The sequence below is a fragment of the Macaca fascicularis genome, chromosome 6, assembly GCF_037993035.2.
Source record: "Macaca fascicularis isolate 582-1 chromosome 6, T2T-MFA8v1.1".
Classification (NCBI taxonomy): domain Eukaryota; kingdom Metazoa; phylum Chordata; class Mammalia; order Primates; family Cercopithecidae; genus Macaca; species Macaca fascicularis.
Window position 1 is genome coordinate 15,517,521 of NC_088380.1, and position 13,087 is coordinate 15,530,607.

Genomic DNA, 13,087 nt, shown 5'->3' on the forward strand with positions numbered 1-13,087 from the left:
TGTACCATTGGAAACAATTATTTTACAAACTCTCCACCTGCTGAAAAGCCACTAACATACTCGATATTAAGCTATAGTTTGCAATAAGAAAGGATAAGGTGCTAGACACTGTAATAACAATGCACGTGTGTCATTTTCACGAGCAGTTACAAAGGCTAGCACAGGAATCAGAACAGTGGTTGGCTAGGAAGACTGCTAAGGGGCACTGTGGATGTATCTGGGCTGACGGAAACGTCTCATATCCTCATGGTGTGGATTACACACAGGTATGCATCTGCCATTTGACAGAACTCATAGACCTATACACTTAAGATCTGTACATTTCATGTAGAGCCTAAAGGAAATCAGAGTAAATATGAATTTTACAAAAACAAAGGAGATTCTACAGTTCAGCTAGTGAGGCTTACTGCCGTCCACCACTTTAGGGCCCTTCGGCAGGTCTCCACTATACCTGGAATTAAGCCCAAGCTCCTTGCTATTCGGTGCTGAAACACTGGTTTGTCTAGGAGAGGCTGGGAAACACGTGGTGGACTAACTACCTACAATGCCAGGAAATCTGCCCACGTTTAGAAGACAGCCCAATAGGCGTGAGCCCCAGGTGGTGGAATGTCTCTGTGTGGGGGTAGAAATGAGGTACAACCGGCTGCACGCCAGGCTCCAGGCCAGGTGTCTTCTCAGGCGATGCAAGGCTGCATCCAAAACCGTCCCAAAGAGACAAGGTCTCTCTCCAGAAGGCGGTGAGGGAGCGACATTCGAACACAGAAACCTGCAGAGGAGGAGGGCGCTGTCTTGACTCCCTTGTCAGGCTGGCTGCGAGCTGTCTTTCCACACACTGTGGCATTGGACTTGGCTGGAATCACGAAGAGCTGAAAGTTACTGCCTCCTTATTAAGTGTGGTTATTTGTTACTCTCCTCTGTGCAGTTTGCCTTTATAAAATGTCAAGTTTAGGCCACACATGGTGGGAGGCCTCAGTGTCTTAGCCACGGTGAATTTCCTCTAAACCATTTAAAGCATTGAGAAGTCAGAGAATTTTTTGTTGTTGTTTTTACTATTTTATATTCTCCACACTACTATTCCCCTCTATTAAAATGCAAGACCCAGTGGCCAGTTGATCTCCGGGTGGTTCACAGGGCAGCATAAAAAAGCATACAAACTTCTTATCACCTTAAAAACAGTTTGGGAAACACAAAGCAGCCCCAGCTAAGTCAAAGGGCAAATTAGAAAACGGCAGGCAGAAACTCAAATACTATCCTCCGCTTAAATGTTATATATATTTTTATTTTACTATTAATTTATTTTGAGATGGAGTCTCACTGTGACGCCCAGGCTGGAGTGCAGTGGCGCGACCTCGGCTCACTGCAACCTCCACCTCCCGGGCTCAAGCGATTCTCCTGCCTCAGCCTCCCACGTAGCTGGGACCACAGGCGCCCACCACCACACCTGGCTAATTTTAGTAGAGACAGAGTTTCACCATGTTGGTCAGGCTGGCCTTGAACTCCTGAGCTCAAGTGATCTGCCCACTTTGGCCTCCCAAAGTGCTGGGATTACAAGCATAAGCCACCATGCCTGGCCTATGTATATTTTTTAAGTGAAGCAAGGGTTCTGAAAAGCTTACTGATACGGACTCACTATAATTCAAATGAAAGGCAGTAACCTGAAGCAACTAGTTCTCACAACATAAACGCTCGCACAGGTTGACTGAACCCCCAAGACTCCAGGCACATAATATTCCTCTTCGGGTCACGCACAGAACAAAAGCCACCTTTCCTTCTCATGTCCTCGGAAGCTGATAACCACAGAGCTGACCTCTGCCCCTCCTGGTTCCTGGTGCATCTGGCTCGCTAGGAAAAGCCTAATTAACCTGTCAGCAGACATTCTGCTTTCCAGCCATTTAATCAGGACAACGAAATGTCCTAAGAAGCCTCAACCTCACTTTTGAAGTCATCTTTGAAACCCCCTATCTGGGGACTCTGCTCTATTTTTGGATTTCTCCCCAGCCTGGACCCAGAGGTCCTTACTGGCATATTTCTGCCCAGGTGAGATAGCCTGGTGGGTGTGGTGTGTGCAGTGCCTGTCACCTCCTCATGCTCCAGACTATGAGCCACACATGTACAGCCCCTCCTCTGTCCCCCAGGCTGGGGACAGTGACGTCAGCCCATCTTATTGAGGAGAGTGTAGATTCTTATCTACACTCTCTTTTTATCAACCCACTTTTCAGTGCCTCTGGAAAATGCCATAACTGATCTAAAAACCACCTAGGACCTGCGAACTAACTTAAGCCAAAATATCCTCCCCCTAACTAGAGACAAAGCTGGTCAGTCTGTCCCTAGGGACCCTGAACCAGATGTAGACTGTCTTTTGATAACATTTTATCTAGCGGAATAAATATTGCCCCCAACCTTTGCCCTGACAAATAACCAAGTTACTTTCCTTCCCTGGATGGACTTTAAGAACATTTCTGGGGCTGGGCATGGTGGCTCACGCCTGTAATCCCAGCACTTTGGGAGGCCCAGGCAGGTGGATCACTTGAGGTCAGGAGTTTGAGACCAGCCTGGCCAACACGGTGAAACCTATCTCTACTAAAAATATGGAAATCAGCTGGGCATGGTGGCACGCGCCTCTAATCCCAGCTACTCAGGAGGCGGAGGCAGGGGAATGGCTCAACGTTGCAGGGGAGGCGGACGTTGCAGCGAGCTGAGACCACGCCACTGCACTCCAGCCTGGGCAACAAGAGCGAAACTCTGTCTTAAACAAACAAACAAAAAAAGGGCATTTTTGGTATGAAGAAGCAACTACATAGGAGAAACAGTAAATTCTGATGATTAAACCTTCTAGTTGACTAAAATCCCTCCTAAATGTTGTCTTTGCAATTTTAAGCTCATTTGTTCTCAGAGCATCATGACTGGTATTTGGTTGTTGGAACAGTAACTGAATGATCCCAAAACCATGGAAAACCAACCAACAAACAAAAACAACACCTGGGCTGATACGGCTTGATATGAAGCCTGCTAATGGACCTATCTTGCAATTCTATCTTCACCTTTGCAGACCAGAGCTCTCCACGTTCCCCAGCAGAGCATTTAGAGAGGAAAAGCAGGAGGTGGGAACATCCAGATGAGAACTGTGTCCAAACATCTTGCTGTTTCATGACCACAGACTTACTGCTCGGCTGCAATTACTGAGCACCTCGTCCTGTGTCATAATAAACTGTGCTGTATAATCAGACATTTTGCTCTGTGCTGCTCCGATTGCAAAAAGGTGCTTCATGTGTGTTTTCTTAACCAGGATCTAAACAATTTGAGGGCAGGGGCTAGGTCGAATACGTCCATGCTTCCTTGCCTTGTTCAACAATCACTTCACTGCCATGGGCCCTAGAATCTCTCTGGAACAGATGCAAAATGAGAGCAGGAAAACGAGTGTCATGAAGTATAAATGCTTTTCCCAAAGGAAGCCACCAAAGTGACTCCTACATTTTTCCTGGAATTCTAGTGAATTTTAGCTGCCTGGGCCCAGAGCAAGTCCACAGCAGAACATTAAAAAGCAAGAACTCAATAAATATCAGCTATGTTTATGGTGTTTGTGTTATCATTAAGTGGTTACACGGGTATACTGCACAGCAAGAAGAGAAAACTGAGTCCATAGTAACCAGTTACTGAAACCAGTAGCAACTGATTACTACTAACCAGTTGACTGGCAACTGGTTAGTATTAAAATGATAAAAGCAGGCACATGGCCTATAAAAAATTTTATTAAACCCTACCACACACTTAAGAGTCTCAAGAAGGCCACAACACTGCTGCTGGTCATGCAGGGCTCCGGACTGGCCAAGGTCAGCTCCCACTGGTTGGTGCCAATCCCTTGGTGAAGTATTTTGAATCTCACGTAACTTCCCGGCACAATGGACATTCACAGCCTCCAAAGATGCTACATTATGCTTTGCCATATGACACTCATTTAATAAGGTAGATAAATGTGCAGTATAGGTTAGATTTCCAACAATACTAGTTTTCATACTGAAAAAAGAGGAAAACCCAGTGACTTCCACTTTGAAGTATTAGCTTCAGTTATCAAGCAAATTCACTTATGTGGGTAGCTCAGACCAAGATAAGGCTGTAGAAAACTGGATTTTTCTCTATTGCATCTCTACAGAAACTAATAGAGTCATAGGTGTTCAAAAAATACCTGATTTTTTCTTTTTTTAATGTAGACACCACCCAAGTCACTCTGGTATGCTATACCAGGAGCTTAACAAGGTTTATTTACTCACACAAGACCATAAAGAATGGTTCTCCACCCACGCTCTCTCCTCCTCCCTCCTAACATAACCTGCTCCATTGTCCCAAGGCAAATATGGAATGCAAATTATTCACCGCTAATATAAAACTGGGCTTATCTCATCTAAAAAGTGGTTTCCATAAACAGTGTCACACTGTACCCTTTAAAAACTGTTTTTAGGCTGGATGTGGTGGCTCATGCCTATAATCCCAGCAGTTTGGGAGGCTGAGATGGGAGGATTGCTTAAACCCAGGAGTTCGAGACCAGCCTGGGCAACATCACAAGACCCCATCTCTACAAAAATAAAAAAATTAGGCAGGCATGGTTGCATATGCCTGGAATCCGAGCTACTCGGAGGCTGAGGCTGGAGGATGGCTTTAGCCCAGAATTCGAGGCTGCAGTAAGCTGGTGTTTGTACCACTGTTCTCCAGCCTGGGCCACAGAGGGAGATTTGTCTCAAAACAAAACAAAATAAAAACTGCTTTTAAAGAATTTGATTACTAGAAAGAGATTTAAATATTGTTTCTGTATGATTGATATGCTTGTAAGTATTTAGATAGAGCAGTATCTAGGCTGGTCATCAAACCACCTCAATAAATAAATGAATGAGTAAATGAGTAAACAAATCAACCTCAGGATTATACCTCTATGGCTCTAAAAACAACCCGCTTACCTAAGTCATCTGAAGCGATGTATTTTAAATGCAGATGGACATCTAAAGAAAGCTGGGAAACACAGCAGGGAAGTAAGTACCAGTTGGACTAAGGAGGTCACAGTGTCCTTGACTAAATATGGACTGCAAGAAAGGCATGACCTCATTTTCTATGTATGAATCGGAAACTGAAATAGGCACCAAATTATGCCAGGCATAAAGCCCAAGGTAGTCAGAGAAAACACATTATCTACTTATTACACAAAGATGTTCATTGAAACTTTATATTGCAAAAACAAACAAACCTTTGTTTAACAATAAGGTAATACACGCAAAAGGAATTACAGCATGCTCTCATAACCACATATTAAGCTGCAATTTAAAATCATACTTAAATACTTTTAAATAGTTTAGGGAAAATGCTTCGGTGTTTTGTGAAACATATACACATACACCATTTTATATATATAATGTGTGTATATATACACATACACACCATTTTTATATGTGTGTGTATATATAATGTATACACACACACACACACCCCACATACACATATACTTCCTCAATTATGTTATAAAAATAAATTGGCGGCCAGGCACAGTGGCTCACACCTGTGATCCCAGCACTTCGGGAGGCCGAGGCAGGAGGATGACCTGAGGTCGGGAGTTTGAGACCAGCCTGACCAACATGGAGAAAACCCGTCTCTACTAAAAATACAAAATTAGCCAGGCGTGGTGGCGCATGCCTATAATCCCAGCCACTTGGGAGGCTGAGGCAGAAGAATCACTTGAACCCAGGAGGCGGAGGTTGCGATGAGCTGAGATCACACCATTGCACTCCAGCCTGGGCAACAAAAACAAAACTCCGTCTCAAAAAATAATAATAATTTAAAAAAATAAAATAAAAGAATAAATTGGTAGGAGATACCCAAATTGTTAAAGGAGCTTTAGGAGTGAAATTAGAGGTACTTTTTCCCATTTAAAAAATATTTACCAAACTTTAAACAATTTGCTGATATTACTTCTATTTATAATTAGGAAAAATAATTATTTTGAAATTTATTCTGTTACTACAGAATAGACTGGAGGGGGAAAAGTCTCCCTCCCAGTGACTCAGAGCCTTAGCCTGAGATTTCCATTTCTTTCTTTAAGCGCTTAGGGAAGTGAATCTTACAACAGATCCCTGTCTTGTTTCTTAAGGCAAGCTCTTAAGCACTGTCAAAGGAGGTCCTCTCCATTGCTCAGTGACCTTGGATGAAGAGGCTCTTCCCTATTGGAGCCAGTGCCATAGACTGCATCTGTCCTTTTTAGTCCCGTTCCTCCTAATCGAATGAAATACTTCTGCTGTACTTTGGGAGGAGGTGTGGAGAGGGTGCGCTTCTCCAAGCTATTTTTCCTGGGCGTCTCTTTTTGTCCGTCTTGTGATATTAATAATTTGGAACCCTCTTATACTGTGGAAGCCTAACTCTAGGTTTCCTAAATAGAAAGGGCTGAAGATACATGAACACTCCTATTACACATCTAACTCCAGGAATTGTCACAATTCATGTGCAAAACTCTCCATTCACAGATAAACAGCTCTGGTCTTCGAATTATCATATTAGACCCAACCAAATTCAGTAAATCATACAAGGCAACTTGAAATATCTAAAGTATTTGAAAGGTATTGAGGTATTCGGTGCGGTCTCAGCTCACTGCAACCTCCGCCTCCCTGGTTCAAACAATTCTCCTGCCTCAGCCTCCTAACTAGCTGGGATTACAGGCGCCTGCCATCATGCCTGGCTAATTTTGTATTTTTAGTAGAGACAGGGTTTCTCCATGTTGTCCAGGCTGGTCTCAGGTAATCTGCCTGCCTCGGCCTCCCAAAGTGCTGGGATTAAAGGCACGAGCCACCACACCCAGTCCCATTTCTCCTTTGAGCGTAAAAGAGTAGATTACCTGGCCCTAGGCAGAACACATTTCTTAAGTGAGAACAATTTCAACTTTCTTTTCTCCTTCAAGGTATTCACAGCAACGTTGCCCTTAACATTTTAAGTAATATTGAGTACCTTTTTAAAAAGTTCAGGCCAGGCGCAGTGACTCATCACGGCTGTAATCCCAGCATTCTGGGAGGCTGAGGCGGGCGGATCACAAGGTCAGGAGATCGAGACCATCCTGACTAACACAGTGAAAACTTGTCTCTACTAAACATACCAAAAATTAGCCGGGCATGGTGGCGGGCGCCTGTACTCCCAGCTACTCGGGAGGCTGAGGCGGGAGAATGGTGTGAACCCGGCAGGCAGAGCTTGCAGTGAGCTGAGATCGCGCCACTGCACTCCAGCCTGGGCGACAGAGCGAGACTCCATCTCAAAAAAAAAAAAAAAAAAAAAAGTTACCTAATTTGTTCTATGTCATTTGGTGAATTTGGCTTTTAAGGAAATTGGGGACTTTGAACCAAATTTAAACAGAATAACAATTCTTTGAACATGGTGAGATCAAATGAACATTTGCAGATACTTTAAAAGAAATATATTGTTTAAAGACTATCTCAATATGCTCCTTTCCTTAGCAATCTGTATTGTTCTAATGATAAAGACCAAGTGACTTCTAAACAACTTTATTGTGAGGTATCAGTTGTTTCTTTCTCCCACCCCCACTCCGACTGAAAGCTATGCCAACCTTGTTAACATAAGATACAGTGTTGACTTAATTATCTGGGTAATTCAGCTTTTCTTAAAATGAACTTATTGGTCATAATATCCCTTTCCTGGAAGCCCTCCTTTTAATCATCCTACCTCTGTTGAGTTTTTAAAATTCAACACACAGGCTGGACGTGGTGGCTCACGTTTTGGAAGGCCAAGGTAGGCGGATCACGTGAGCTCAGGAGTTCAAGACCAGCCTGGGCAACGTGGTGAAACTCCATCTCTACAAAAAATACAAAAATTAGCTGGGGGTAGTGGTGCACGCCTGTAGTCTCCGCTACTCGGGGGACTGAGGCAGGAGAATCGCTTGAGCCTGGGAAATGGTGGCTGCAGTGAGCCAAGATCACACCACTGCACTCTAGCCTGGGCAACAAGCGAGACTCAGTCTCAAAAAAAAAAAAAAAAAAAAAAAATTCAATATACGACAGTTAAGATTAAATTTAGACCTAGTCTGGGAATCAGAAAAGCCAGAACTTATTCCTAAATTTGTAAGAGCCAGGGGGGTATGGGCTTGAACCTTAGCTCTGCCATTTACTGCTTGTGTCATCTTGAACAAGTACCTTACCATGCGTAGGCCTCTCATTCTTTCCTCATATATATCATATGCTGAGATATAGGCACATACTAGGTGCTCAATTAATGGAAGTGATTAATACTTTTGATTCTCAATCTGTAAACATTGAGATAAAATAATTCTAGATACACAATGATCATAAAGTATTTTATATACCTATAGGGCTCTATAATACAAATGTTATTTCAGTTTCTGCAAAAGGAGATGTGTTCCCATTTTCTCTGGTGCCTATATAGAGACAGGGCAGATCATTTTATTCCATAGAGCTTTTTTTAGTATAAAAATTCAACCTCTCCCCCTCACCACCTCAAATTACTGCCACTACCAAAACTGAAAAAAACGTGATAATAGGTTTTGCTAGTTTTGTTAGAGGAAATAGTCCATAATATTTGGTTTCCTCCCTGACTGAGCTATAAAATGGCTAAGAAATCTATATACAACAGGTAATTTTCATGGAGAAAATCAGAAGTTTCTGGAAGGACTGTTACAGGCTCTTTCCTCAGCCCCTCCACACACTCTGGCTCTGGGGTCATTAACAGGCAATTTCTTTACATGGTCTCATATGTGCAACTTACTTAACTTTCAGTGGAATCTTGTACATAGCTGGATTTCCATTTCAAAAGATCTGTACATGTTTTTAAAGAAACCATGAACTGTGATATTTATCATCATAAAACACCTCATCTAAGAAACATTTAATATAATTTTGCTATTGTTTTGTTCTTGACAAGCCAGGAACTTAAGAGCTCATGAGAGGTTTTATTTTCTAATTTTGCATTTCTTTTCTTTTTCTTTTTTTTCTTTTTTTAAGACAGAGTCTTCCTCTGTCTCCCAGGCTGCAGTGTGCAGTGGTACAGTCTTGGCTTACTACAACCTCTGCCTCCTAGGGTTCAACGCAATTCTCCCACCTCAGCCTCCTAAGTAGCTAGGATTACAGGCATGCAACACCATGCCTGGCTAATTTTTGTTTGTTTGTTTGTATTTTTTAGTAGAGATGGAATTTCATCATGTTGGCCAGGCTGGTCTCGAACTCCTGACCTCAACTGATCCATCCACCTTGCCTCCCAAAGTGCTGGGATTACAGGTGTGAGCTATTGTGCCTGACCTCTTTTTTTTTTTTTTTTTTAATAGAGATGAGGTTTCACTATGTTGCCCAGGCTGGTTTTTAACTCCTGAGCTAAAGCGATCATCCCACCTTAGCCTAAGCAATCCTCTAGCTTAAGCCTCCCAAAGATTGCCCTCCCAAAGTGCTACGATCATAGATAGGCATAAGCCACCTTGCCCAGCCTAATTTTGCATGTCTTAATCATCTCAAAAGCATGTGAACCTGAGGCTGCATTGACCTTTGTTCTCCCGTGCTACCTCTCCATCTTAGGATTTGTAAATGGCTGACAAATAAGCCACCATTCGCTCCCAGCAAGGTGTAATACACCTGCCCACTCAGCAGCAGGACCTACATGTGTCTGTCTAGAACTCCATATAAACTCAAGGACTGCATATTTTCAGCTAACATAGACCTACTCTTGCAAACTGGTTCATTTCTCCTCCTCTTTACTGTGCTTCAGAAGAGTTGGGGTAAAATGTTCTTCTATTCATCACCCACACATATCAGGCCACTCTTCAGCTCCCACTGTAATTCTTTCCCTCCAGTTTAATGCTGAGAAAGAGTAAGCAAGTCTCGCTCTCTCTCACCCTGCAACATTTTGCAAAACAATTATCATCTGACACCAGAAGGCAAAGCAATGTTTGGAAAACCTATCAATTTCTTCCCCACATTGCTCCACCCTTAATTCTGTGATAAAATATCTCCGCCCACCAGGCAGCCTATAACCTCATAAATACTCTGGTGTTTTCGGGAAAAGGACCTCAAATGACACTTGTTGATAACATTTTGCTTCTCTGCAAAAACACAACACCGTTAAATACTGTGCTTACATCAGCTATGATAATCAGGTTAGCAATGTTTTAAGGATGAGTTAGAATTATTAGACCCGTGAGGATAAACCATCTAGATAGTTGTCTCTTATGTTTAACCTCCCTTTTGTGACTTCAGGAGATTATTTTTCTTATACTAAAATCAAACCTAGTTATGTCAGCCTTTCATTAAATCAAGGCAAAAGGGAGGCAATACTGTGGTATGCATCAGGTGGTTTAATGATGACACAGACTACTCTTATTTCCACTAGTTATCTCTATATGATTCTTACATGCACACAAACACACACCAGTTCAGATGAGCGGCCTGGGCTTTCTGACAACCTTTGGGACAGCTTCAAGAAGGTAAGCCTTAAAATAGGAAAGGCTCGAGTGAATATACAGCATTTGACTCATCTAAAATGGGCCATGTAGTAAATTCGTGTCTAGAAGCTTTTCTACAGATTGTAGGAAATGTTTAAAGTCACCAGTTACTATAGAAAGAAGGGAAGGTGGGCAGGTACAGGGTGGAGCAGGGAAGGAGAAGCCCTTGGGGTACCCTTGTGAGGCACTGGCAGGGCACAGTGGCAACAGAAGAGACAAGATTTTATCAAAGGACATTGGTTGGCTCTGTAAACAAAGGTCTCTAGAGAATATGCCATACTATGAACACCTATCATCAACAAAATTCAAAGTAGAAAGTAGCTTACAATGTGGGCTACATATTAGGGAGCTTATAGAGTTGCAATTATTCAAAAGTTCTGAGCACAGAGAGACAAATCCAAACAGATATTCGTCAAACGAAGGAGTCAAACAAATCTGCGGTTTGTAATTGCCTCCTGAAAGCTGTTTGGCTTTTAGAATGAGTATTGCATCAAAATAGGCGCATATTCTATATAAATATCCGTTTAAGTCTCTTGACTTAAAAGGAAAGAAGACAGACAGTACCACAATACGGGAGTGCCGCTCGTCACACGCTCTGGCCACTTGGGACACCTGCCCATCAGGGTGGCATGTCACTGCCTCCCCATCACCAAATCCTCTCCCTGGCCTTAGGACGCAGCTGCATCCCGCTGGCGGCCCTGCCAAAACGGTCCCCACATGCAAGGTGCAGGGTGCCAATGCCCCATCGCGGGAGAGCCTGCAGCGCTAGATTTGCAATGACGCCACATGGAGAAAACGTGAAAAGAAACAAGGACGAGAAGGCGACACCAAACAAAAACGTGCTCCCTTCTTTAGTGGTCCATTGAAAAAAAAAAAGAGAAAGAAAGAAGGAAAGAAAAAGGAAAAGGAAAAAAAAAGAAATCCCAAACTAGAAATGGTCAAGACCGGCTTATCAGCACACATTCGGGATACCCCTAATCCTTACCTGGGCTACGAAACAGATGTTTAAAAATTAGAAGTATCTGGGAAATCAACTTGGACGCATTATAAAACAGAATTTCCCCACCGTCACCATTACCGCCAGCCACGGGTAAATAAAAACCCAGTACTTAAGCTACTAGAAACTACATTTTAATTACAGAGCTGAGGTTTACATAATTGTAAATTACATAATACTGCCGTGCACTAAAAACCCTTCCATACATAGGTGAAGCTTCACACCATCCAGTCTTTAACATTTTCCAGAGAGGGCTGGAAAACTCTGCTGAATAATTGAGGGGACGGAGAGAGGGAATGGGGTGCTAGAAAAGTCACCCTTGACAAGCTGCACACCCGACCAAACGTTCCAGGATAAAGAGGGACTCGGAGCAGGTGACTCCCCTCCGCCCCAGTGTCTGGGCGTGTAGGGCCAAGGCAGGGCGAGCGGGCGCGGGGCACGGGGCCGGGCTTACCTGCTCCCCGAAGTCGATGGCTATGTTGGTGATGCCCAGGGGCACCAAGAACCGGATCAGGGGCCAGTAGTGCGTGAGCGCCGGGAATTTCACCATAGTCCCCGCCGTGGGCTGACCCCACACACATCTGCTGCCGCGAAGGGACTCTGCGGGGAGGCAAAGGGCGACGGGGCGAGCGGGGCGCGGGCCGACAGAGGCCGCGGGCGGCGGGGCCTCGGGCGCGGCGGCGGCGGCTCCTCCTCGCGGCTGCGACGCCTTCTCCGAGCGCGGCTGCTCTAGCAGGGGATCCGCAAGCTCAAGTCCATCCCTGCTGCCCTCCCACACAACAAAGATCTGCCGGGAAAAAAAAGAGGAGGGACGGCGGCGGCGGCGGCGGCGGCAGCAGCAGAAGGTTCTGCTGACAGCGGCTCCATTATAAGCGCTCTGGGGCCCGGAAATAAATAACCTCGCGCACGAGGCGCCGCCGCCGCCGCCGCCGCCGCCCGGAGGAAATCAGGGGCGGGCGCGGAGGCGCGGACACCGCCAGCGGCCCCGGGGGCGGGCTGGGGAGGGGGCCGAGCCGGGCGCGCCGCGGCCTCCTTCCCTGTGCCGTTGCCTGCGCTCGGCGCGGCCGCGGGGGGCGCTGCGCACGCTCAGGCCGTGGGGCCGGCGCCTCTTGGGCGCTGGGCGGGACTCGCCGTGGAGCGTCGGCCGGCCCGGGGGTGGCGGCGCTGAGGGCGCGGCGGGGACGGTCTGGGGGCGTGGGGGCGCCGGTGGGGGCGGGGGCAGTGGGCCGCCTCAAGGCCCCGGGTTCCCTGGCTCGCTGGCCCAGCCTTGTAGCCCGCGTCCCGCGGGGCCGGGGGCTGGGGTTCCCGCGCTGTGCCGGGAGGGCCCGGACGTCTGGAAGACTTTGCAGCCGGGGCAAGCGACGTGGGCGCGGACGCGCGAGGAGGGCTGGGGCGCGGGGCGCGGGGCTGAGAAGGGCGCCGTCCGGCGGTGGCCGGGCTGGCGGCTGGCGGGGACTGCGGAGGAGGCAGCTTGCGCGGGGGCTGGGGCCTGCTTTGGGGGACTAGCGGCCCGGGAGGTATGGAGGTGCTGCTCCGCGGGGGCGAAAGAAACGTGGAAAGGTGGCCAGGAGGGAGCCAGTCCCCCAGGGTTTCCAGGGGCAACGGTG

The 13,087-nt window shown here is 46.0% G+C and overlaps 1 protein-coding gene across 4 annotated transcripts in view; it reads right to left on the minus strand.

Annotated features, from left to right (window-relative positions):
• The window catches only part of ANKH (ANKH inorganic pyrophosphate transport regulator), a 156,920-nt gene extending 144,383 nt beyond the window's left edge, over positions 1-12,537 (minus strand). For all 4 annotated transcript variants that reach the window (XM_005556608.5, XM_015451221.4, XM_065546103.2 and 1 more), the window contains exon 1: positions 11,935-12,537. In XM_005556608.5, the coding sequence (XP_005556665.1) occupies positions 11,935-12,030 (96 nt within the window). In that variant the 5' untranslated portion in view covers positions 12,031-12,537. The remainder of the gene's footprint in view (positions 1-11,934) is intronic.
• Between the last annotated feature and the right edge of the window lie 550 nt (positions 12,538-13,087).